The sequence below is a fragment of the Gobio gobio genome, assembly GCF_949357685.1.
Source record: "Gobio gobio genome assembly, chromosome: 22".
NCBI classification, from domain to species: domain Eukaryota; kingdom Metazoa; phylum Chordata; class Actinopteri; order Cypriniformes; family Gobionidae; genus Gobio; species Gobio gobio.
In genome coordinates, this window is record NC_137118.1 from 14,415,058 (window position 1) to 14,438,403 (window position 23,346).

General features: G+C 37.1%; 1 protein-coding gene across 1 annotated transcript in view; it reads left to right on the top strand.

The window, feature by feature from the left end:
- Positions 1–20,868, top strand: part of zmat4b (zinc finger, matrin-type 4b) — a 59,092-nt gene extending 38,224 nt beyond the window's left edge. The window contains exons 5-7 of the mRNA XM_079803810.1: positions 8,910–9,134; positions 12,047–12,143; positions 19,963–20,868. Of these exons, the coding sequence (XP_079659936.1) occupies positions 8,910–9,134; positions 12,047–12,143; positions 19,963–19,978 (338 nt within the window). The 3' untranslated portion in view covers positions 19,979–20,868. The remainder of the gene's footprint in view (positions 1–8,909; positions 9,135–12,046; positions 12,144–19,962) is intronic.
- Positions 20,869–23,346: the final 2,478 nt, after the last annotated feature.

Consider the following 23,346-nt stretch of genomic DNA (forward strand, 5'->3'; position numbering starts at 1 on the left):
TCACGTCTTCATGTGCTTGAACTGACAATTTTACTCAAAATGGTCAAAATGCCTGTCTTTTGGCGAGTATCCAGTTATGTCTTAAGTGAACGTAAAAAGTCAAGAGAGAAAATGCATATGTAACAGTATCAGTACAGGTGCTGGTCAAATAAATAGAATATCGTCAAAAAGTTTATTTATTTTACTAATTCCATTCAAAAAGTGAAACTTGTATATTATATTCATTCATTACACACAGACTGATATATTTCAAATGTTTATTTATTTTAATTTTGATGATTATAACTGACAACTAAGGAAAATTCCAAATTAAGTATCTCAGAAAATTAGAATATTGTGAAAAGGTTCAATATTGAAGATACCTGGTGCCACACTCTAATCAGCTAATTAACTCAAAACACCTGCAAAGGCCTTTAAATTGTCTCTCAGTCTAGTTCTGTAGGCTACACAATCATGGGGAAGACTGCTGACTTGACAGTTGTCCAAAAGACGACCATTGACACCTTGCACAAGGAGGGAAAAACACAAAAGGTCATTGCAAAAGAGGTGGGCTGTTCACAGAGCTCTGTGTCCAAGCACATTAATAGAGAGGCGAAGGGAAGGAAAAGATGTGGTAGAAAAAAAGTGTACAAGCAATAGGGATAACCACACCCTGTAGAGGATTGTGAAACAAAACCCATTCAAAAATATGGGGGAGATTCACAAAGAGTGGACTGCAGCTGGAGTCAGTGCTTCAAGAACCACTACGCACAGACGTATGCAAGACATGGGTTTCAGCTGTCGCATTCCTTTGGAAATAAGGGTCCCAGAGTCTAGAGGAAGAGAGGAGAGGCACACAATCCATGTTGCTTGAGGTCCAGTGTAAAGTTTCCACAGTCAGTGATGGTTTGGGGTGCCATGTCATCTGCTGGTGTTGGTCCACTGTGTTTTCTGAGGTCCAAGCCGTATACCAGGAAGTTTTAGAGCACTTCATGCTTCCTGCTGCTGACCAACTTTATGGAAATGCAGATTTCATTTTCCAACAGGACTTGGCACCTGCACACAGTGCCAAAGCAACCAGTACCTGGTTTAAGGACCATGGTATCCCTGTTCTTAATTGGCCAGCAAACTCGCCTGACCTTAACCCCATAGATTTTCTATGGGGCATTGTGAAGAGGAAGATGCGATATGCCAGACCCAACAATGCAGAAGAGCTGAAGGCCACAATCAGAGCAACCTGGGCTCTCATAACACCTGAGCAGTGCCACAAACTGATCAACTCCATGCCACGCCGCATTGCTGCAGTAATTCAGGCAAAAGGAGCCCCAACTAAGTATTGAGTGCTGTACATGCTCATACTTTTCATGTTCATACTTTTCAGTTGGAAGAGATTTCTAAAAATCCTTTCTTTGTATTGGTCTTTAGTAATATTCTAATTTTCTGAGATACTGAATTTTGGATTTTCCTTAGTTGTCAGTTATAATCATCAAAATTAAAAGAAATAAACATTTTAAATATATCAGTCTGTGTGTAAAGAATGAATATAATATACAAGTTTCACTTTTTGAATGGAATTAGTGAAATAAATCAACTTTTTGATGATATTCTAATTAAATGACCAGATCCTGTATATTGGATCTGTGCATTGTCTTAAACTGTGTTTTTAATGATAATCAAACAACAAAAGACTCACTGCCAAAAAAAAAAGTAACGCAATGCTCTTGCCTGAATAACTTTTGTAACTTTAATAAGGGCTAATCTGTATTTAATTAATACAGTGGAGACTGGGCAGTCTTATTTTACATTTGATTACTTTATTTAATTTCTGTACCTAATCTGTATCTAACTACTGTTAGATCTACCTGAAAAACCTGTTTATTTCATTTAAATCTTTGTTCTTTTGTGTTTATTTGTGCTATTGCTTGTAGTTCTTAGTTTATTAGAGACTGTTTACTTGTCTTTAATAGTGTTTGAAATTTATATTTTATTTTTACACTAATCAGGCATAACATTATGACATTCTTAATATTGCTTTTACTGCCAAAACAGCCTTTACCCATTGAGGCATGGACTCCACTAGATCTCCAAAGGTGTGCTGGGGTATCTGGCACCAAGATGTTAGCACGGATCCTTTAAGTCCTGTAAGTCGAGGTGGGGCCTCCATGAATCGGACTTGTTTGTTCAGCACATCCCACAGATGCTCGATTGGATTGAGATCTGGGGAACATGGAGGTCAAGTCAACACCTCAAACTCATTGTTGTGCTCCTCAAAGCATTCCTGAACCATTTTTGCTTTGTGTAGGTGCAATACATGTTTCCTACTGTTTGAGCTACAGTAGCTCGTCTGTTTGATCGGACCACACAGGCCAGCATTCGCTCCCCACGTGCATCAGTGAGCCTTGGCCACCCATGACCCTGTCGCCGGTTCACCACTATTCCTTCCTTGGACCACTTTTGATAGATACTGACCACAGAGACCGGGAACACCCCACAAGAGCTGCAGTTTTGGAGATGCTCTGACCCAGTCGTCTAGCAATCACATTTTGGCCCTTGTCAAACTCTCTTAAATCCTTACACTTGCCCATTTTTCCGGCTTCTAACACATCAACTTTGAGGACAAAATGTTCACTTGCTGCCTAATATATCCCACCCACTAACAGGTGCCGTGATAAAAGAGATAATCAGAGTTAATTTCACCATGTTATGCCTGATCGATGTATATCTTATATTATATTTATGTCGATTTTTTTTTTTTTTTTTTTTTGTACTTGCATTCCATGTAAAAAGTCTGGCGAGTAAAATAAAAAGAGGCTAGAGGGTTGTTCAAATCAACGTTTGTAAAGTTGTGATTTACCTCGTAGTTGGTTGGCTTGGTTAATGGCTTATAACTCTTTAACAAAGACTATTTTAAAAATAAATCACTATGGGGAAAATGTATTAAAAAAACCTATCGGAACCAGCACACACATTTTCAGAAAATTTAAAAAATAAGATTATTATAAGATTATAAAGTTGACAACTGAGTTTCACAAGTTTGCAGTACTGTATATTAGCACTTGGATGTCCTGTTTTTCATCCATTCAAATGTGAGTGCATTAGGCATATTAGAGGTCTATGTTCTGAAGACTGTCGCTTCTAGCATGTTTATGATAAGAGCAGGGCCTTCAGCAGGAACAACACATTACTGACTCTCTTAGCATGCATAATTGTGCATGGCCACAATACCTGAGGGTGTGAAATGACCCAAAAAAAAGAAAAATGGAAAGAGCTCAGAAAACAATCCAGAATGCCTGCTGGATATGCAGAAACAGATAAAGTAGGAGTGTACCGCCATTTCTCATTGACAAAAGACAGGTACCTCTTGATGGAGTTGTTGCGTTTTATACATTGTTGTTGTGTAACATACAGTATATCAGGTGACATGCATTGGCAAGACTAGATTTTTTTCATTTTCTGCAAAAAAGGCAGTGTTCCTTGTTTTATCATTCACCAGGCGGCAATTCTATGTCTAATCGCTTAGAAAGTAATAGCACACCTCTCATCATCAAGCCACATGATTTAATGTGCCTTTATGTCCACAGTACAAATGGTGCGGGACGAGTTACGTGCTGTTTTTGTAAAGTGTTTGTTCAAATAGCAAGCATCACTAAGCAACACCATTAAAAACTATTAGTAACCATAATAGGGTTCAAGAAACTGTCCTTTTGTTGTTTGCTCAGCAGTCATAGTAGAGGCTCAGCATTATTCAGTTACAATTGGATGGTTGCTATGCGGCTGCTTTCGCAGTCATAAAGGTCTTAAATTATGGCGATTTTTCTGTCCAGAATTTTTTGCATGTGTTTTTGAAGAAGATATGAGAAGGTTCTTGTTTCTAGTGAGACCTTATCTCTTAAATATTTCTAGTGAGAAATATCTCTTAAATATTTATGATTTATGATGGTGCAGTCGCAATTTAGAGTCATAAAGTCAGAATTGCGTAAAGTCGCTAGAGCCCGACCGATAAAGGTTTTTTAAGGCCGATACGATACAAATATTTGGTCATTTAAAAATCCGATATTCCGATATATCAGCCGATATATATTAAAAATAAATAAAATAACAGAAACGCGTAAAAAACACTTAAACAGATTTCCCTTATACATTAGTTATTTGTAGTTATTCATGATCCCTCAGCCTCTCTAAAATAATATGATAATGCAGTTTAAAAATAAACTTGTTTGTTTAATTGTCACAACAGAACAGAGGAACATAAAAATATATTAAAGTTCTTATAAATAAAATGTATAAAAATACAAACTTAAGATATGAAACTTAAAGTCGTTTGGACGAAAACACAATAACAAAAAATCTAAGTTACCAGTATTAATAGATGTTGTAAGCGTTATAAATATAAATTTGAGCAAGACTGGAAAAAAAAATATTCAGTTAAGTTCTATAAGTTCTGATAAATAACAACAACAGCAAAATATAAACTATATACAGTATAAATATGAGCTACCTTATAATTACAATGTCAACTTGCTTATCCCTTTACATGCACTCTTTTAATTCTGTCCATCAAGCTACAACAAACCATTTTCAATCATCATTTGCTGCCTGCCTTCTAAAATCTACCACTGATGATGCAGTAAATCCATTATTTGACTTGTTAATGCTGCGTCTGAACGAAGTCACGCACTTTCGTGAACTCCTCACGAGCCTAACTTACGATTTACAATGCAGGGACTGGAACTACAAATATACTAGTTATAAATACAGTAATCATTTCTTTATTTAGGCAGAATAAGTTTGTTGTGATTTCCAAGGCGCATTAATGTTAGCGCGGTCTCCCACTGATAGCCATGGCATTAGCTAGCTTTGTGGTTAGCGTCTATGATAAGTCGTAATTTAGAAATATGTATACTTTTTCAAAATAACGGGCAGGGGAGAGATGATACGTCTCATGCTGTCAAACTATTAAAGAAATACATCTTATTCAGTCACATTGTCCGAGTTAAACTTAGTCAGTCAACTGTAACAACCTAGCGTAATTACCAACTCTCTTAGCTTACATGTAACAGCAGCAAAACTGGACTTGGCAGTTACAAATTTTGTCATGTTATGTGAGTTGAGAGAACTGATGAGGATGTTCTTTTAATTGTTATTCAAGCAATGTATGTCTCCGTGCCAACTTACATGCACTTCACGGATGATCTGCGTTGTGAATGCAGCGCTCTCAGCTGGTGTTGCCAGCCTGCACGTTGTAGAGCGCCCTCTGGTGGACAAACTATGAAACGCCAACACTCGATGTGTTTGAGCGGTGTTTCATCCGTTTTTTGGTTTTTTTTAAATATTAATTTATCGGCCATCATAAATGCCGATACCGATAGTTTGGAAAAAGCCTAATATCGGCCGATAATATCGGCCCGCCGATATATCGGTCGTGCTCTAAAAGTCGCAATTCTTTTTTTTTATAAAATATAATATAAAAATATAATAAAATATATATCAATTGCGTGAAGTCAAAATTGTGAGTTTACATTTTGCAATGCTGACTTTATTTCTCGCAAATTATTACTTTAATCACGCAGCTCTGACTTTATAACTCACAGTTACGACTATCACGCAATTCTGACTTTATAACTCGCAGTTACGACTTTATCATGCAATTCTGACTTTATAACTCATTATTGAACTTTATATAACGCAATTCTGACTTTATAACTCGTAAGTATGACTTTATATAATGCAATTCTGACTATAACTCACAGTTACGACTTTATAACTCGCAGTTGTGACTTTATATAACGTAATTCTGACTATAACTCACAGTTACGACTTTATCACGCAATTCTGACTTTATAACTCACAGTTGTGACTTTATATCACGCAATTCAGACTATAACTCACAGTTACGACTTTATCACGCAGTTCTGACTTTATAACTCGTAATTGTGATTTTATATAACGCAATTCTGACTATAACTCACAGTTACGACTTTATCACGCAATTCTGACTTTATAACTCGTAATTTCGACTTTATATAACGCAATTCTGATTTATAACACGCAGTTGAGACCCAGAGTTAGAATAGTGAGATAAAAAGTCACAATTATCTTTTTAAAATGGCTTTATTCCACTGCGGAAACAAGCTTCCATACTGTTTACTATTTGAATCTATTTTAAAATGAATTTTATTCCTGTGATGGGAAAGCTGAATTTTCAGCATTGTTACTCCAGTTTTCAGTGTCACATGATCCTTCAGAAATCATTCTAATATGCTGATTTGCTACTCAAGAAACATTATATTATTAATGTTGAAAATAGTTGTGCTGCTTCATGTTTTTTGTAGAAACCATGATACCTTTTTTTCAAGATTTTTTAATGACTAGAACTTCTCTTGTGGTCTCAGACCACTGTATTTGTAATGGTAGTGTTTCATATCACACTCTGATTATGATATAATGAAAACAACCTTCCATTCAAGCACCTTAGGGAATTGGATGAAAATTGAGACAGAAGGAAGAAGAAAAAAAGGAAAAAAAATGCTTCTATTATCAAGTTATTTTGATACCTTCCATAAATACACGTGTAGAGCTGCCAGAATCTACCCAGATATCTTCCATTTGAAAAACAGCAGAAGAGCCAAGAGTTCCTATTTTCTGCATGTTGTATCGTGGGATAGCTGTCAGTGTAGTCTTATGTATGCCGTTTACTATAACTGAGTATAATTAGCTTCTCAGCTTTGTAATAAAAATTCACTTCTTAAAAACAAACAGGGAGAACACAAGCTTACACCTGCTAGTGCAAGACAAACAACCTCCCGTCTGTTTATGAAACAAATTCATCATATTAGTGTCATGAGATTCAGAATGCACCTTATTAAGTTGCAGCCCCAGGGGACATTCTGTGTTCCTAATTTGTGCCCTTTACCCATGAAATACTTCAAACTGACATGAGACTGTGACCCATGCCTTGACAGGTGAGACAGACCGCAAGCAAAATATGTCATTAGAATCACGTACGCATGTCTCCGAAATTCTAATATGTGTTATTAATGCTGTCACACACCTGCTGTTGTTGCCCCGATATTGGTAAATAAAATGAGAAATGGATTTGCCATTTTAACTGTAAGGCTGGCTGTTAACTTGTGTTGGTATGTTGCCAACGCTTTCTCACGACCAATTCGTACGAGTGAGGTCGTACAAATTCGTCTAAACCCCAGTGACGGGTCGGTTTAGGGGCGGGATTAGGGGTAGGTCATTCGTATGAATTCATGCGAATTGGGCAATTCGTATAATACTTACGATTTAGCAAAAAATTTCATTTAAGGTAATTTAAATTTGTACGAATTAGTCACCATGTAAAATATGTACAAATTGCCGTAAGATTGTGTTGTATGTTGCACTATGAATGTCTCGTTTTTCTTTATTTCTTTTGTTGCAGATGCTGCATTTTTAGTTTATAAATTTATTGATAATTTGATCAAATTTGTACTGTTTTGTTAGGCCAACCTGAAAGTTAGCATCACCCTGGTTCCTTCAACAAAAACCCACTGGTTTTTGGAATATTGCAGACAATAATGTTCATCATGATAATCTTCACAAATAAACACATTTATATGAATTTTGATGCCTAAATACAATTGGCAGAAGTTAAAAGCTAAACATAAACAAACTACACCACGTCACCATCATTACGTTTCCGACAACTCTTTCTGTCTTTATTTAAACTCTTTTCCTTGGAAGTTTGAGTTAGATAGTTTGCTAGAACACAACGAGGCTGTAAAAGTGGGATGATCAGTAGATGAGTTTTTCTGTTTGGTGTGACGACATTTATGGCTCGTTTCTACTGAGTGGTACGGTTCGGTACGGTACGGTACGCATTTATTTGCGTTTCCACTGTCAAAAGTTGTGACTGGTACCAAAATGCCGTACCTTACCGTACCACTTTTTCCGGTACCCTACCGTTAGGGTACCAAGCACAGTGGTACGGTACTAAAGGGTGGAGCTAGACTCACTGCAGAACGCTGATTGGTTGACAGAGAATCGTCACTTGCGCGTGCGACAGGGGGATCGACAACGCAAGAGGCGCCATCATACACCACGCCTATCAAGTGACGTTGATTACTACTTTCCGGCATACACCACGCCTATCAAAAAGGGTACTGTTGGCAGTGGAAACGCTCGCCGAATTCATGGTTTACCGACCCGAACCGTACCGTACTGTACCGAACCGTACCGCTCAGTGGAAACGAGCCATTAATGTCCCCAACAACCTCTATAGCCACTTGACAAGTAAAAGCTTTATTTTAAAGTTACACTCTTTTTTAGAGTGTCTTTGTTACACTGTAATGATACATTTAAGTACGGAGTAATATTATTAAGTGACTACATGTATTTACTATAGGGTTAGGATTTGGGTTTGGTTTAGTTTAGGGTTAGTTGCATATAATTATGCATAATTTATAGTTATTACTATAGTAACTATATGTAACATATGTAACAATGACACTGTAAAATAAAGTGCTACCAAAATCACAAGCCGGTATTACTGATGTATTTTATGTTGTTGAAGTAAAATATCTGGAGCTTGTGTTCACCCCATAAAGACCTTAACCAAAAACCCATTGACTTCAGGAAGATGGAACCGGAAGTGATAAAAGCGAACAATTTCAAAAAAGCGCAGATGGGATCACAGCCGGATCATTTCCATAATTGGTTAAAGACATGCTTTTTTGGAGGTTAAATAATGGTGCAAATACCAGTAAATTGACTAGCGCAATCTTTAGTAAATCACCTTGCATGATTCATTTAAATACTCTCCTCCCATACATTTTGCGTCTAAAAGGGTCCTATAATGACAGTAGTTTTTTTAATGCCGAAAGAGGGTTTGCGCTGGTGCAAGCTGTTAGTAAATCTGGCCCTAAATCTGTTTTGCCCTCTTGCAGAAGTGACAGCCAGTTCAGAGCATATGGTGACTGAAGATTCCCCAGGAAGTCCTTCCATACATGGCAGACTCTCACACCGCTACTGCCAGTTGTGCAAGGCCTGGTTCAACAACCCCGGCATGGCTAGACAGCACTACGAAGGCAAGAAGCACAAAAAAAATGCAGCCCAAGCTAACCTCCTCACACAGCTGGGAAAAAGTCTGGAGGATGGAGATGAAATGAACGGTATGTTCTGAGAGGAATAGACAAAACAAGGATTTACAGGGATAGTTCACCCAAAAGTGAATATCCTGTCATCATTTATTCACCCCATGCTGTTCCAAACATGACTTTCTTCTGTGGAACACAAAAGGACATTTTTAAATAATGAGCTGCTTGCTCTTTTCAAAGCAGTTCAGAAAGGATGCAAAAATACCATAAAACGATTTAAAAAGTGGCTTATGTGACTTCGTCTGCGCTATTTTCCAAGTCTCCTGAAGCAAGCTTTATGTAATGAACCAATCAAAAGTCATTTTTCAAAGTACATTTCTTTCAGTACATTGTGATTTGGTGCGCAAATTATTATTTTACTGACTGACCTGTTTGTATTTAGTTAAACATGCAAAAAATACTTAAAGCTTAAAAGCTGAAATTGTATTTCATGTACAAGGGCGACTTTTATGTTCTGTGGATGAATGAAAGCCTTATGGGTTTGGAATGATGCAAAGGTGAAATTGAATGAGGGTTGGCTGAACTGTCCATTTAAAAAAGTACATTAAACTGTAACGATGTTTGTTTTCATCAGTTTGTGGTAATGGCTCATGAATAACCCTGTCGTAAATGTCACCGTTTAAGCACAGATATCATTTTAGCATTGACCATCCACTGTTTTACAGGCCTTAGTAGAGGCATTTTAATGGTCTTAGAGTCTTTTCACAAGCAGGCATTTCATTAAAGATCTGCATTATTCAGCAGCTTAGCTAAAGAGTTTTCGTTCAAGGCAGTTATCAATAGGTAATTAATGGCGCGACAAAGAGTCTCCCCGATTGCAAGATCTTTGCTCGCCAAACAAACGGACAATGGTGAGTTTTGACTTGTAGAGGGAAGAGAACCATTTCGTGGGTGTTTACCAGCTGCCGTTTGGCCAAATGTTGGATTTAGATTCAGATTGAAAAGTGTCCTGTCCCTCACGCTTGTGACTCATAAATGTGACTCATCGCTGCAGTTTTCAATGGGGGTTCAAGGCTTCCGAGTACTGCACTCTGCAGTGATAGTACAAGCACTCTCGGGATTGGAAACACTATTATTGTGGTGTTTAAAATATTAGTCTTCTATGAACATAGACTAGAATAGTACTTGACATGCTGTTTCTACTCACTGGCTATTGTCCGATCAAACGCTGTTTTATCGTTGAATAAATAAAAAAGTTAGTGGTGCTAACAGCAGAGGGCCGAATCAATGCTCGGCAATAACTGATTCCCATTTTATAGCGCTTTAATCGGACTTCCCACCTCACAGGAAGCCAGCAACTGATTTTCCGAGCTTCACACAAGCTTATAATTTACTGGTCTGTCCTAGTTAGAGGTGGAGAACAGATTTGGTGTGGGAAGACAGAGCTGTGGGAGGATACGACTTATCAGTGTATTTCACGGCCCCTTCTGTTATGTGTGTTTAATCATTGCGAATGTGCACAATGCCAAAGAAAAGCTGAGGCAGTGTTGCTGCAATGATGAGGCCAACGTAATCTACGGCTTTGATTGAATATAGATCCGTGGTAAATGGTATTGATGAGCCTCCATTCATTATCTGGCCTGATCGCTAAGACACTCGGATAACAAAAGATTCCTCTTGTTTAAACTGGCTTTGTGGCATATGCAAGGGTCATGTGGCATATGTAAGGGTCATTTAACACCACCCATCTTCCCATAGTAAACCGCATCACGCGCTGGATGGTTCCATGCAGACATGCTCTTTGAATATATGAGTCATGTTTGGACATAAGCTTATGTTCATGTGTGAAGGAGGCATATATATTTGGTGTCATGCATAATCTGTTTACTGGAGCATGGATGTCTGCATTTCAAGCCTTTATATGTGAATGAATGTCACAGAAACAAGTCCGTCTTATTTTACCCCCCAAAAAACAAAAGAAATGGTTGTATATTTTATTACATTATAATATATTTTTGTAAATTATATCTATTTGTAGGGCCATTAGGATTTTTTTTACATTATTACTGGCATTCTGACATTATTATATGGGAAGAAGGCAGAGGCAGTGTGATGCTTGGGCAATGTTCTGCTGGGAAACCTTGGGTCCTGCCATCCATGTGGATGTTACACGTACCACCTACCTAAGCATTGTTGCAGATCATGTATACCCTTTCATGGAAACGGTATTCCCTGGTGGCTATGGTCTCTTTCAGCAGGATAATGCGCCCTGCCACAAAGCAAAAATTATTCAGGAATGGTTTGAGTAGCACAGCGAGTTTGTGGTGTTGATTTGGCCTCCAAATTCCCCAGATCTCAATCCAATCGAGCATCTGTGGGATGTGCTGAACAAACAAATTTGATCCATGGAGGCCCCACCTCGCAACTTAAAGGATCTGCTGCTAACATCTTGGTGCCAGATACCACAGCACACCTTCAGGGGTCTAGTAGAGTCGATGCCTCGACAGGTCAGGGCTGTTTTGGCAGTAAAAGAGGGACCAACACAATATTAGGTCATAATGTTATGCCTGGTCAGTGTATACAGTATGTTTATATATAAGTATGGTTTTAGACAAAATTATTATTTTTCTTTTTGTTTTGTTTTTTATATATAAATGCAACAATTTTGCCTGAAATAGTCCTATGGCTTAATTTTGAAAAATATAATTTATCGTTTGATTTTGGAGTGAAAAATATTCACAAATTTACCATTATGGTCTTCTTTTTTTTTAGAAAGAATATCAATGTGCTGTATTTGGGCTGTATCCTAATTTACTTCATGTGATTCATGTATGGTGAAGAGATGGTCAAATGCTCATGTTTCTAGATGTCTGTTGGTGTTTGTCTAAATAAGTCCTCATATTGCCCTGAGAGAAGATTTGAGATCATTTGCAGTTGGTTTAGTTGTGGTCTAATAGATGTGTATATATTTATGTATGCTCTCTTAGGCCTGAAGCGGAGTCACACATGCGAGGTTTGCAGTGTTACGCTCAACTCCGTGGCACAATACCACGCACATCTGCAGGGCTCCAAACATCAGAACAAGTGAGTTTCAGCCACTGCATCTCATCTTGAACACAAAAAAGGCAAGAATCAAAAGTTAACCAGCTGTGAATCACAATGATAATATGGCAGAAAATACATCTCTACAGTAACAGATCAAAATACAAATTTTAATAAAGCATAATAAGACTGGTTGGCGAACGATTCAGTGACTCACTCATTACACATTTAAAAAGACACTCACTGGTAGCAACGTACTGGTGTAACAATTCATAAAGTGCCACTGAACGAATCAATAAATTAATCTGAAGAAATCTCTTTGGTGAACAGTTTCAAAAGATTTAAAGAGGACCTACATTTTTAACTTTCTTTAGTGTTAAATGTTACTGTTTGAGCATGAAAAAGGTCTGCAAACTTACCAAGCACAAAGTCACTCAAAGGGAGTTATTCTCCATATCAGTGCACACTGTTTCTGAACTCCCTGAAACGCCTCGATTGTAGTCTTGAGTTTTCTTCTGGGAACGAACACATCACAATATTCTTAATTTAAATAATTACCGCCCAAGTATGAAAGCTTGTTTGCGCCACTGAATAAAAAATAATACAAGGTAATTGCTATTTATCCAAACAATTCAGACTTCTTCGAGTTAATATTGCACAATTCTGACTTTATAACTGGCAATTTCGAGTTATAAAGTCAGAATTGCGTGATATAAATATTATTGCGTTATAAAGTCGGAATTGTGAGATATAAACTTTTTTTCTCAGAATTGCGGGTTTATATCTCACAATTCTGAGAAAAGAGAAAAAAAGTTAGAATTGTGAGAAAAAAAGTACAATTATATTTTACATTGTTTTATTCCGTGGCGGAAACAAGCTTCCATACCCTAAGACATACACAAAAAAGGGGGCGTGGCCTGACTGAGTTAAGTTAGTAGTGTGTTGAAAGTAACCGTAGACTGTAAAAAATATGGACTTAGTGTCCGTGACGTCACCCATAGGATTCTGAAGAGCAGTTCTGAAGCGTAAAGTAGGGTCGAGCTGGCCGTTTGACATCTTGGCAGCGCGTCACTCCCGGATAACTGACAATGAGCGAAGAGGCGGGACGTGGGCGAAGCTGAGGTGATGTGACGACTAGCAGACAGCAGATAAATGGCTATCCACCTGTCACTCAAAGTGGCCACGCCCTTAATTATGCAGAACTTTAAGGCTTTATATAATGTAAACGAATGAGTTATAAAAAAAATTCTCCCCCCTCACAGTTGTCATGAAGGGCAAAATTAGCCGTATAGACCAAAACCACAATTTGTACGAGGCCAGTGTTTCCCACACATAGACTAATTCGTGGCGGTGCGCCACAGAATCAACACCGGCCGCCACGTATTTAAATCTCACGCCAAACTGCCAAACCTGCTTTTGATATGAAAGTCTAAGCTTTTAAAATTGAATACGAAATTCAAACAATAAATAGCGTTTTGGCGCTAATGTGGCATAACAGTTAACGCCAGAGGCGTTGAAGAACAGAGTTGCGACCGGTTGCGACGCGACATGCTCTCTCATCTCCCGGCGGCGCGCGCGGTCACGTGGTTTTCAGAGAGCTTCTAAAGTAAACAAACCAGTCAATGCATTTGAATGGCTTAAGCAGATACACTTTATAGTGTATCTGACTTTATAGTTTTACTATATCTGACTTTATAGTTTTACTATACAGGTATATGCAGCAATTTTTAATTACAGTCAAACATATTTACAGGACCATTTTATTATCGAGAGTGATGGAGATGCAACATTGTTAACATTAATGTTAATGTTTTTCTTGTATTTAGCCCTCATTGCTTACTAATTGGTCACACGTATACTCATTGGTGGTCAAATGTGACCACACCTTAACTATTTTTCTATTAAATAAATGTTCTATATTTTAGTTTAATTATATTTATTGAATATTTCGAGGATATCTTTTGGTACTAAATAGTCCTACTATTATATATTTTTTATAATTTATATTACAATTAGTGTAGTAATTAAGGTTAAAATAGAGAATTCCAATGCAAAGAGGCAAATTAGAGTCATTTTGTGGCTGGAAAATAATTTTCATTTGTAAAGCCATGGTTTATCCACTAGGTGCCTGTATGGCTCTTCAATAAATATGCATGTATCTAGTTGCTCAAAAAAGTATTGCAGATCACATCTTCTTACTTATTTTTAGGCTTTGCATTTGAATAAATATTTAGACATTATCAAACACTAGATTTCTTTAAATGTGAAATTTTAAAAAGTTAATAACTTACATCCTAATATTTTTAATGATACTTATACACACACAAGTGAATATTAATGAATGCAAGACATAAATGCCATGCATTTAACCCAAGAAAAGTTTTAAATAATGCTAAAAAGACAAACTTATTTTTCCTTATATGTACAGTAGGATATATACATATGAATTGATACTGAATCAAGATCGAAATTGATATTTGTTCCAATCACAAATTTATTTATTGTAGTACAAGCACTACTATTTCCTTCAGGAACTTCAAATCTAGTTACTATGTAACTAAATGTTATTAATTATACTGACATGTAATCGCTGTAATGTGGACACTGTACAGTGCTGATACGCAAGAGCATAATGTTAACTTGCATTGTGTTCATGTGAGAGAAGTTAATGGAGTGTTGTATACGCGATCAATATCTGCTCTGAATCAATATTCCGCCTGACTGGACCATGTCCTCACGGTAACGTACGGGCCACGGTTTCCATGTGGAAACTGCATCAGAGCAGGCAAGGTCAGAGCATAGCGTGCTGGGCTGCATTGAATGTTAATTAGGTAGAGATGAAGGAGAAGGAACGTGAGATGCATGATGGGAACCGGCAGGCGTGCCCAAGCTGTCACAGAATGGCACGCAGTGGCATTATTCCACCCTCTCACCCTGCGTGTTCATAAGCATGCACAAGAAGAAGCTGCGATGAGCGCACACAAGGACGGCCCACAATGTATGGGACCCTGAGGCTCAGATATTACAGGAGCTGATGATTTAATGCGGCTGAATCTTGAGAGAGAGAGAGAGAGAGAGAGAGAGAGAGAGAGAGAGAGAGAGAGAGAGAGAGAGAGGCAGGCTTTAGGGGAAATGAATACTAATCATCAACACTTGACTATAATTACTAAACTTTTGTTTGTAGTTTCAGACTATATTTGGTTACATCAAACTTAATGATTTGATTAATTAAAATCATAACCAAACAAAAATAACCATGTCAACTGTTGGAGATTCATCTCAAAGACTATGCAGTCACACCACTATTTTAATATATTTCTATTGTAATTTATTCCTGTGATGCAAAGCTGATATTTTCAGCATCATTACTCCAGTTTTCACGGTCTCATGATCCTTCAGAAATCATTCTAATATCATGATTAGATGCTAAAGAAACATTTATTATTCTCAATGTTGAAAACAGTTGTAGTGTATTAAGGTTTCCACAAAAATGGTAACACTTTATTTTAAGGTGACTTAGTTACATTTGTTATATGTACTTACTAAAAGTAAATTTATTAAGTAAGCATAATTACAAGTAACTAACCCTAAACCAAGCCCTAACCCAAACCTATAGTTAGTACATGTACAGTAGTGAATATTATTCCGTACTTGTTTGTGTAATTACACTGTAACAATGTCACCTTAAAATAAAGTGTAACCCAAAATATTACAATCAACATTCAATAACATTCAATTATAAGAACCATTATAATATAATTAAGCACCAATAATAATAATAATAATAAAAAAATATAGCTGCAAGCAGCAATTATGGGGGTCAAGCACAAAGAACATGATAAGTCATGCAAATGTGGTTGGGAGCATCAGACCAACTGCAATAATGAGCACTTAAAGACATATAAAGGCAAAGTTGTTGAAAAATCACAAATACAGTCATTAGTAATATGATTTCAACCAATAGGTGATGCTGTGGTCACATTGATGTGGTGTGGTCAGAGTAAGGTTACAATGACATATGCAAAGTTTGGTTTCACTGTGCCAAAGCATTGCAGAGATACAGCAGAGTCATTTTGGCATCATGCCTCAACTTTGTCGATGCAGTATACGATAAACGGTTTCGTCTATCAACATGAAATCCATTACTTTTTGCCGTTCTGAAGATGTTACGATTCAATTTTAGTGAAAATCAGACCAACGTGCTAGGAGGAGTTTGAAAAAGTAGGTTTTTAAAGAAAAGCAAAATGGCGGACAGAAAATTCTGCCGACTATGGCAAAATTGGTATCTATGTTCTTGGCATGACCCAAGGAGTCTATTAAGAATCTATTAAGTTTCATTACAATAGGCTAATTTAATCAAACGTTATTAGCCTTTTTGGAAATTTAATTATAACTTTTGACCACAAGGTGGCGATGCCACAAAACCTTTTGAGTACTGTCAGGCCATGGTGGCGAAAACACATATCGAGTTTCATAACAATACACTAATGCATTCTTTTAGGACAGCCTTTTAGGACAAAATTAAAAATAGCAGACGACCAAAATGGCCGATATGGGAAAATTGGGTATTGTTCGGCATTCTGCAAAGAGACCAGTTTTGTGATTTTTTTTTCAGAAGTTTTAAGCAAAAATAGCCATTTTTCATATCTCCTGATCACTAGGTGGATCACTGGACCAAAACTGTGCAGGTAGCCTCAGGTCATTGTTGCCATAACACACCAAGTTTGGTCAGTATATGCTAAAAAGTTGCAGAGATATAGCCTCGTGTTCATTTTGGTGTGCTCTTCATTGAATTTGTTTGCATGTTATGTTATTCGAGAACGGTTTGCACTTGATTTCCAAAAGTTTTTGTCGCATGGTCTGAAGATGAATGGTCAAATTTTCGTGAAAATTCGAGTAATGGCCTAGGAGGAGTTTGAAAAAGTAAATTTTTCGGAAAACTCAAAATGGCGGAAACGTTTTCATGTCGGAAAATGACGTCATAGGGTGCAATCAAATCGTCTCGACTCTGTGGAAAACAGAATTTTGTTTCTAGCCCTTACGGTTCAAAAGTTATTAGCATAGATGTGAGTGCAACTTTGGACAGTTGGTGGTGCTAGAGGGATTGAGTTAGACACTCCAAATTTGCTATGGTTAATATTCAGACTGTCCTCTATCAGTGTGCCAAACTTTCCCGCAAGCGGTTCTATGGGCTGCCATAGACTCAAGAGCAGAAGAAGAAGAAGGAATCCACAATCCATTATACAATGCAGTCTAGTTCTAGACCATCTCTATCACGGGGGAGGGGGGTTACTCTGGGTTCGGGCCAAAATTCAGAGCCTGGAGCCCTCCCCCAGACAGCACGCCAAATATGCATAATCTTTAATCTATTTAATTTGTGTGAACTCGTGAAATGCCTATACCTTCGGTACTTGGCCCCTAATAACTGTGCACCAATAATCGATGATAATAATTGAGCACCAAATCAGTGCTCATGATAAAGTAAAACTTTGAAGACAGAAGTCCTGAACAAGAATGATTGGTTCACTCATAAGATTAATAAAAAAAAAAAAACACCTCTAATGTGAACTGTTACAACAGTTTAAATGATTGAATGAAGTATTCACGTTACCAAACCAGTCTGTGCTCCATTGTTTTCAAAATGTATAACAATTTAAAATGGAAATGTCATTTTGGGGTCTATGTCTTATTCGTGACTACAGTTGGGAACGCGAGCACTCATTCACGCAGGGCTTGAAACGAAAGCTTATGCATACGTTCAGTAAGCATGTTTAGTCATGGGTGCTTAGAACACTGCCTTTGAACTATTTACCTCAGTAAATGCTGCCAAACAGAGCAGGGGATTTGGTCGTTTGCCACCATCATGCTTTTTGTGTTCCAGTATGTTCATCTTTAAATCCCCATTCCATTAACCTTTAAAACACATTTAAACTAATCATTTGACTGAGTCAGAAATCTGTCCGGAGGCCAGTGTCCGAATCTCTGGAACTCGGCTCAATTGAGCGTTTGCTGCCAATTTTGTACCGAACGCCGGATTTAGAATTTTCAATGATGGATCGATGCGAGAGCAATGAGTGTCACTGCTGGAGTTCTCTTTGGGTCACTAATCACATGCCCTTCCATTCAGTGTTAATGAAATTACCAATGAAAATGTTCATTGAGAAAAAGTGTTTTTTGAGGTTACACAAAGCACATAAAACACACTGATACTGCAAGATGTTAACAATGTACAAACTATGCTAAACAACTATTTTAAGAGGTGGTGATTTTATATGAAGTTGTTAAATGTGATAGTTTGTATGGAAAATTGTGATTTTTGAATTATACAAACGCTCAAGTAAACTTGAACTAAGTTGCATACTAGTCAGAATTTCACATTGTAAATATGCTAATTAATAAAACGTAAAGATTTCACAATATTATAACACATTAGTGTACTGACTGTGTTTGATTGATGCATGTTTAAAGGAACACTCCACTAATTTTGAAAAATATCACTCTAAAAAAAGGGTTCTATATGGCACCGAAAATGGTTCTTGGCTCGTAATCATAGGGGAACCTTTTTAAGTGCTATATAGCACCAATTTTGGTGCTTCAGTGATTCTTCAGAGGTTCTTCGACTAAGGTGCTATATAGCACCGCTAACTATGGTGCTATATAGCACCACGACCATATACAGAACATGTTAAGATATGGTGCTATATAGCACCAAAAGTGGTTCCTCTATGATTACGACGAAGAACCATTTTTGGTGCCAGATAGAACCTTTTTTTTAGAGTGTAGGCTCATTTTCCAACCCTAGAGTTAAACAGTTGAGTTGAGTGTTACCGTTTTCAAATCCATTCAGCCGATCTTCGGGTCTGGCGGTAGCACTTTTAGCATATAGCGTAGATCATACTGATATTACACAGCGCCTGAAAATAGTCCCCTGCTAGGTAACTTCTAATATATACTTCTAATATATACGTTCAAATATATACTGTTCATGATCTGCATCAAAGTAAATATCTAATGAATCGTCTCTCACAAATGTCTCCATGGTTACAAGGCATGCTCCCCTTTTTAGGTTGTCGCATTGGTTATGTTGATGGAAGTTAGCCTATTTTCAGGCGCTGCGTAATATCATTGCGCTGCTGCACCCATGGTACGGCAGCAAAATTCCTTGATTATTACGCCGGAATGAGAGTATAGTTCCTTATCATATCGGTCTAGAAAAAGACCACTTTTCATTTTCTGTCGGTCTTAGTACACGATATAACTACAGTAGAGTCAAGTTTTAAATAGGAAAAATATCGAAACTCTTTGGTCATTTTTTTGAGTGAGATGCCAACGGTCTAAACAGATTCAATGATCTATGCTAAGCTATGCTAAAAGTGCTACCGCCAGACCCAGAGATCGGCTGAATGGATTCGAAAAGGGTAAAACTCAACTGTTTAACTCTAGGGGAGTTGGAAAATTAGCTATTTTCAAAAATAGTGGAGTGTTCCTTTAAATAATATTTAAATATTTAAATATACTTTGCTGTACACCAAAATGTTATTTTTGTTTGCTAAAATTAAGGTGCTTTTCCACCGTCGAGCTGAACGGTTCCAAGAACGGTTCCAGTCATATTTCCATTTGAGCTTGGTTCGGTACAGCATGTTTACAAACTGTTCTGGCTTGGCGGGATCAACACGGAATGGAACAGTTAAGCAATGAGAACGGTTTGGCCCGACGGTGGAAAAGTGAGATGGTATTTTAGCCAGTAAATTGGACTAAAAGTAATAATGATACAAAAAAAATGTCAAATGACTAAAATGAAGAAGAAAAAAAACATTAACCAAAGCCATGACAGGCTAATCTGTTTTGCTTTCCCTCTCAGCTTGAAGAACAAATGAAGTTTGATGGAGCATCTCTACTTCTGAAACTGAGGATCTTTCTGTGGAAGTCAAGGCAGCTTCTGCTTTTTCAGATGAATGACGCCACAGCATGATATCTGTTCATATTCTCTTGATCCATTGTGTTTATGACAGTGGTATGGACACTACCAGTGAAGATACAGACATGGGATGGTGATAATGGATTGCTATGAACCATAGTGCATTTTGCTAAATTTGTAAATTACCAACAAACAAAAAAACACATTTTAATGTATATATTTAAGGCATGTAGAATAGGCACAATTTTTAGCTTTTATTTAAATGTGTGATTAAAAAATTATTTTGGTTGTAATATTGTGTTTATATTTTAAGTTAAATGTGTGTGTAAGAACTGAAAATGTCAATCAAATATCCTAGATCTCAGCCCACTGAAGACGTATGAAATGTTCTTGTTTTATTTTGTACATAAAGTCTGAATGGAATTGTCCTATGATATTAAAATGAGAGATTTTGAAGCTGAATTTAATCAGCAGACTCACAAAAGCAATGGACCGAAGTACAACGATACAGTCATCTTTCGTTCCAGTGATTTGTGTTGCTCTAAATGTTCAGCAAAAGCTTTTTCTTCTCAAAATGGATAGAAAATTAACTATTTACTATCTCTTGCAGTGACGAAAGAAACCCAGGAGATCACTATGAGGCATTATTGAGATGAAAATGGTAATATTATGGGCTATCGTGCACTTTGCTGAGTTTGGGTCATTTTAGTGCTTTTCACAAAGGACCAATTCCAATTAAAAGAGACAAAATAATCAAATTATTCCCAAAATGACAACAACGTGAAACTAACATGCTAGCATTATTTATTACAAAATATGGCATCCTAGAGAATAAAACAATTCTGACACAAATATGATAAGTAGTTCTGTTTTTTTTCTATAAAGTTGAATGCTCGTGTTATAATACTAATTCACACTCGTTTAGAAAGTGCCACTGTTGTTTTTGTTCCGGAATGACAGGCAAACAACAGATGCAATGCTACTCCTATAAATCACAGCTCAGTCTCTCCCAAAGGCCTTTTCTTTACAATGTTTTTCATTCTGTAAATGATGAATGTGTGGTAAGAAGGCCCATAGGGCTTTAAAGATAAAAGGACCGACGTAAGACAATCTTTAAAAAATGAAATGGATTGCAAGTGATTCCCAGCAGACTGGCTGGATCTCGGAAGGGGCCGGAGGGGTTTCCTTTGTACTACAGATTTGATGACTGTTCCCTGATGTACGACTGGCGACACGAAGTATCGAAAAACATCTGAAAATCTCCATTTTAGCTGGTTTCATCATGCTATGAAGAAGTCGGTTATTTCAATATTAAAACATGGAATATCAAAACGCAGTTTTGGTTTACAAAATAAGCCAGTTTAAGCCAGCGCGAGTGCAGTTGTAAGTTTTCATTTCTTTGGGCTCAGCTCATTATCTCGGCACTATCATGATTGATTATTCAAATACAGGCAGACAGCACAGCGCAGCAAGGACCACCGATAATGTATTCATAACGTTTACCTTTAAATAATAGCATATAGAGAGTGTTTAAAAGAGAAAAATGCCATGTGACAGAAGCCAACATTGTTCTGTCATATGAATTAGCAAGTGTATCATGGAGCACATTTTCAGAAGTTTCTGTAACCTTGATTAAGTACAGTAATTTAGCTGATTTCAGCTCTTTCTTTTGCTCTGGTGGTGATGTAGTCTATACTGTAAATTGTTTGTTCAGTTTCAGCGTGTTAAGGCTTTACTCACACTGACAGTAAGTCCAACATCATCAAGCACCGACGCGTAGCACGAGGCAATTTTTCGTTATAATTTTCTACCAGATAAACCCAAAGGATTCACGTTCTATGTTCGTCTAAGCTGCTTTTTTAAGTCTGTCTTTAATTTCTTGAGATGAACTGGATGCGTCCTTCAATTTCACCATTGCAAATTGCGCTGGTCAAAAACAAGCCACTAAATAGGCCGTGATAGTCATCCAGTGTCATTTGTTACAAAGATCCGAGGACACGCTTGTAAACTTGTTTGTTTTTACTCATTCCCAGAGAATCCCAGAGTTCTTTGAGGGTAAAATTCTTCCATATGTTGGCAGCTGTAAGCTAGACCATTTCATCAGTTTGAGGGCTGTGGTTACTTTGTATTCATTGGCTCCGAGTCGATTTAAAAGCTCAACTAGACTCACTGAGGACTGGACTGAAATAATTTGCTCATTTGGATGGATGGAACGATGGGTGGTGTTTTCATAGTTAAAGGGATAGTTCACCCAAAAATAGTTTACTCACCCATGTGTTGTTCCAAACCTGTATGACTTTCATTTTTCTGTGGAACATAAAAGAGGATTTTTTGAGTTTTGTTTTGTTTGTTTTTTTCATCCATACAGTAGAAGAAAGTCAGTCAGGTTTGGAACAACATGAGAGTGAGTGAAATTTTTAAATAATGGGTGAACTATCCCTTTAATCAGTCATATTTTAAAATTACATTAAGAAGGATGGACAGACAAATGGATGGACATACAGACAGACACTAACACAGACAAACAGATAGATAGACAGATCGATAGATAGATAATAGCATAGACGACAGACAGATAGATAGATAGATAGATGATAGGATGATAGACAGACAGATAGATAGATAGACGGATAGACAGACAGCTAGATAGATAATAGACAGACAGATAGATAGACTGATATAGGATGATAGACAGACAGATAGACATACAGATAGATAGATAACAGACAGACAGACAGACAGACAGACAGACAGACAGACAGACAGACAGACAGACAGACAGACAGACAGACAGACAGATAGATAGATAGATAGATAGATAGATAGATAGATAGATAGATAGATAGATAGATAGATAGATAGATAGATAGATAGATAGATAGACTAATGATAGGATGATAGACAGAGAGACAGATATATAGATAATAGACAGATAGATAATAGACAGATAGATAGATAGATAGATAGATAGATAGATAGATAGATAGATAGATAGATAGATAGATAGATAGATAGATAGATAGATAGATAGATAGATAGATAGATAGATAGATAATGTTTTTCAACATCTATATCTAATAATATCTACATTGAAAATACAAAAAGTGCAACTCCTTTATTGTCCAGAAGGTGGCATCATCTGCATAATTTTGTACAAAATGACCTTGCAGAGTCAACCCTGCTGGATGAGCCAGTTTTACTTTACTGTACTAACTGTACTAATCACTTATAAATGAACACGAGCATATCAAAACAGATATTTTGAAATGATTCAAGACGACTGAACAGTCCAACTTGAGCTGCATTTTAAAAAGCACGTACATTATA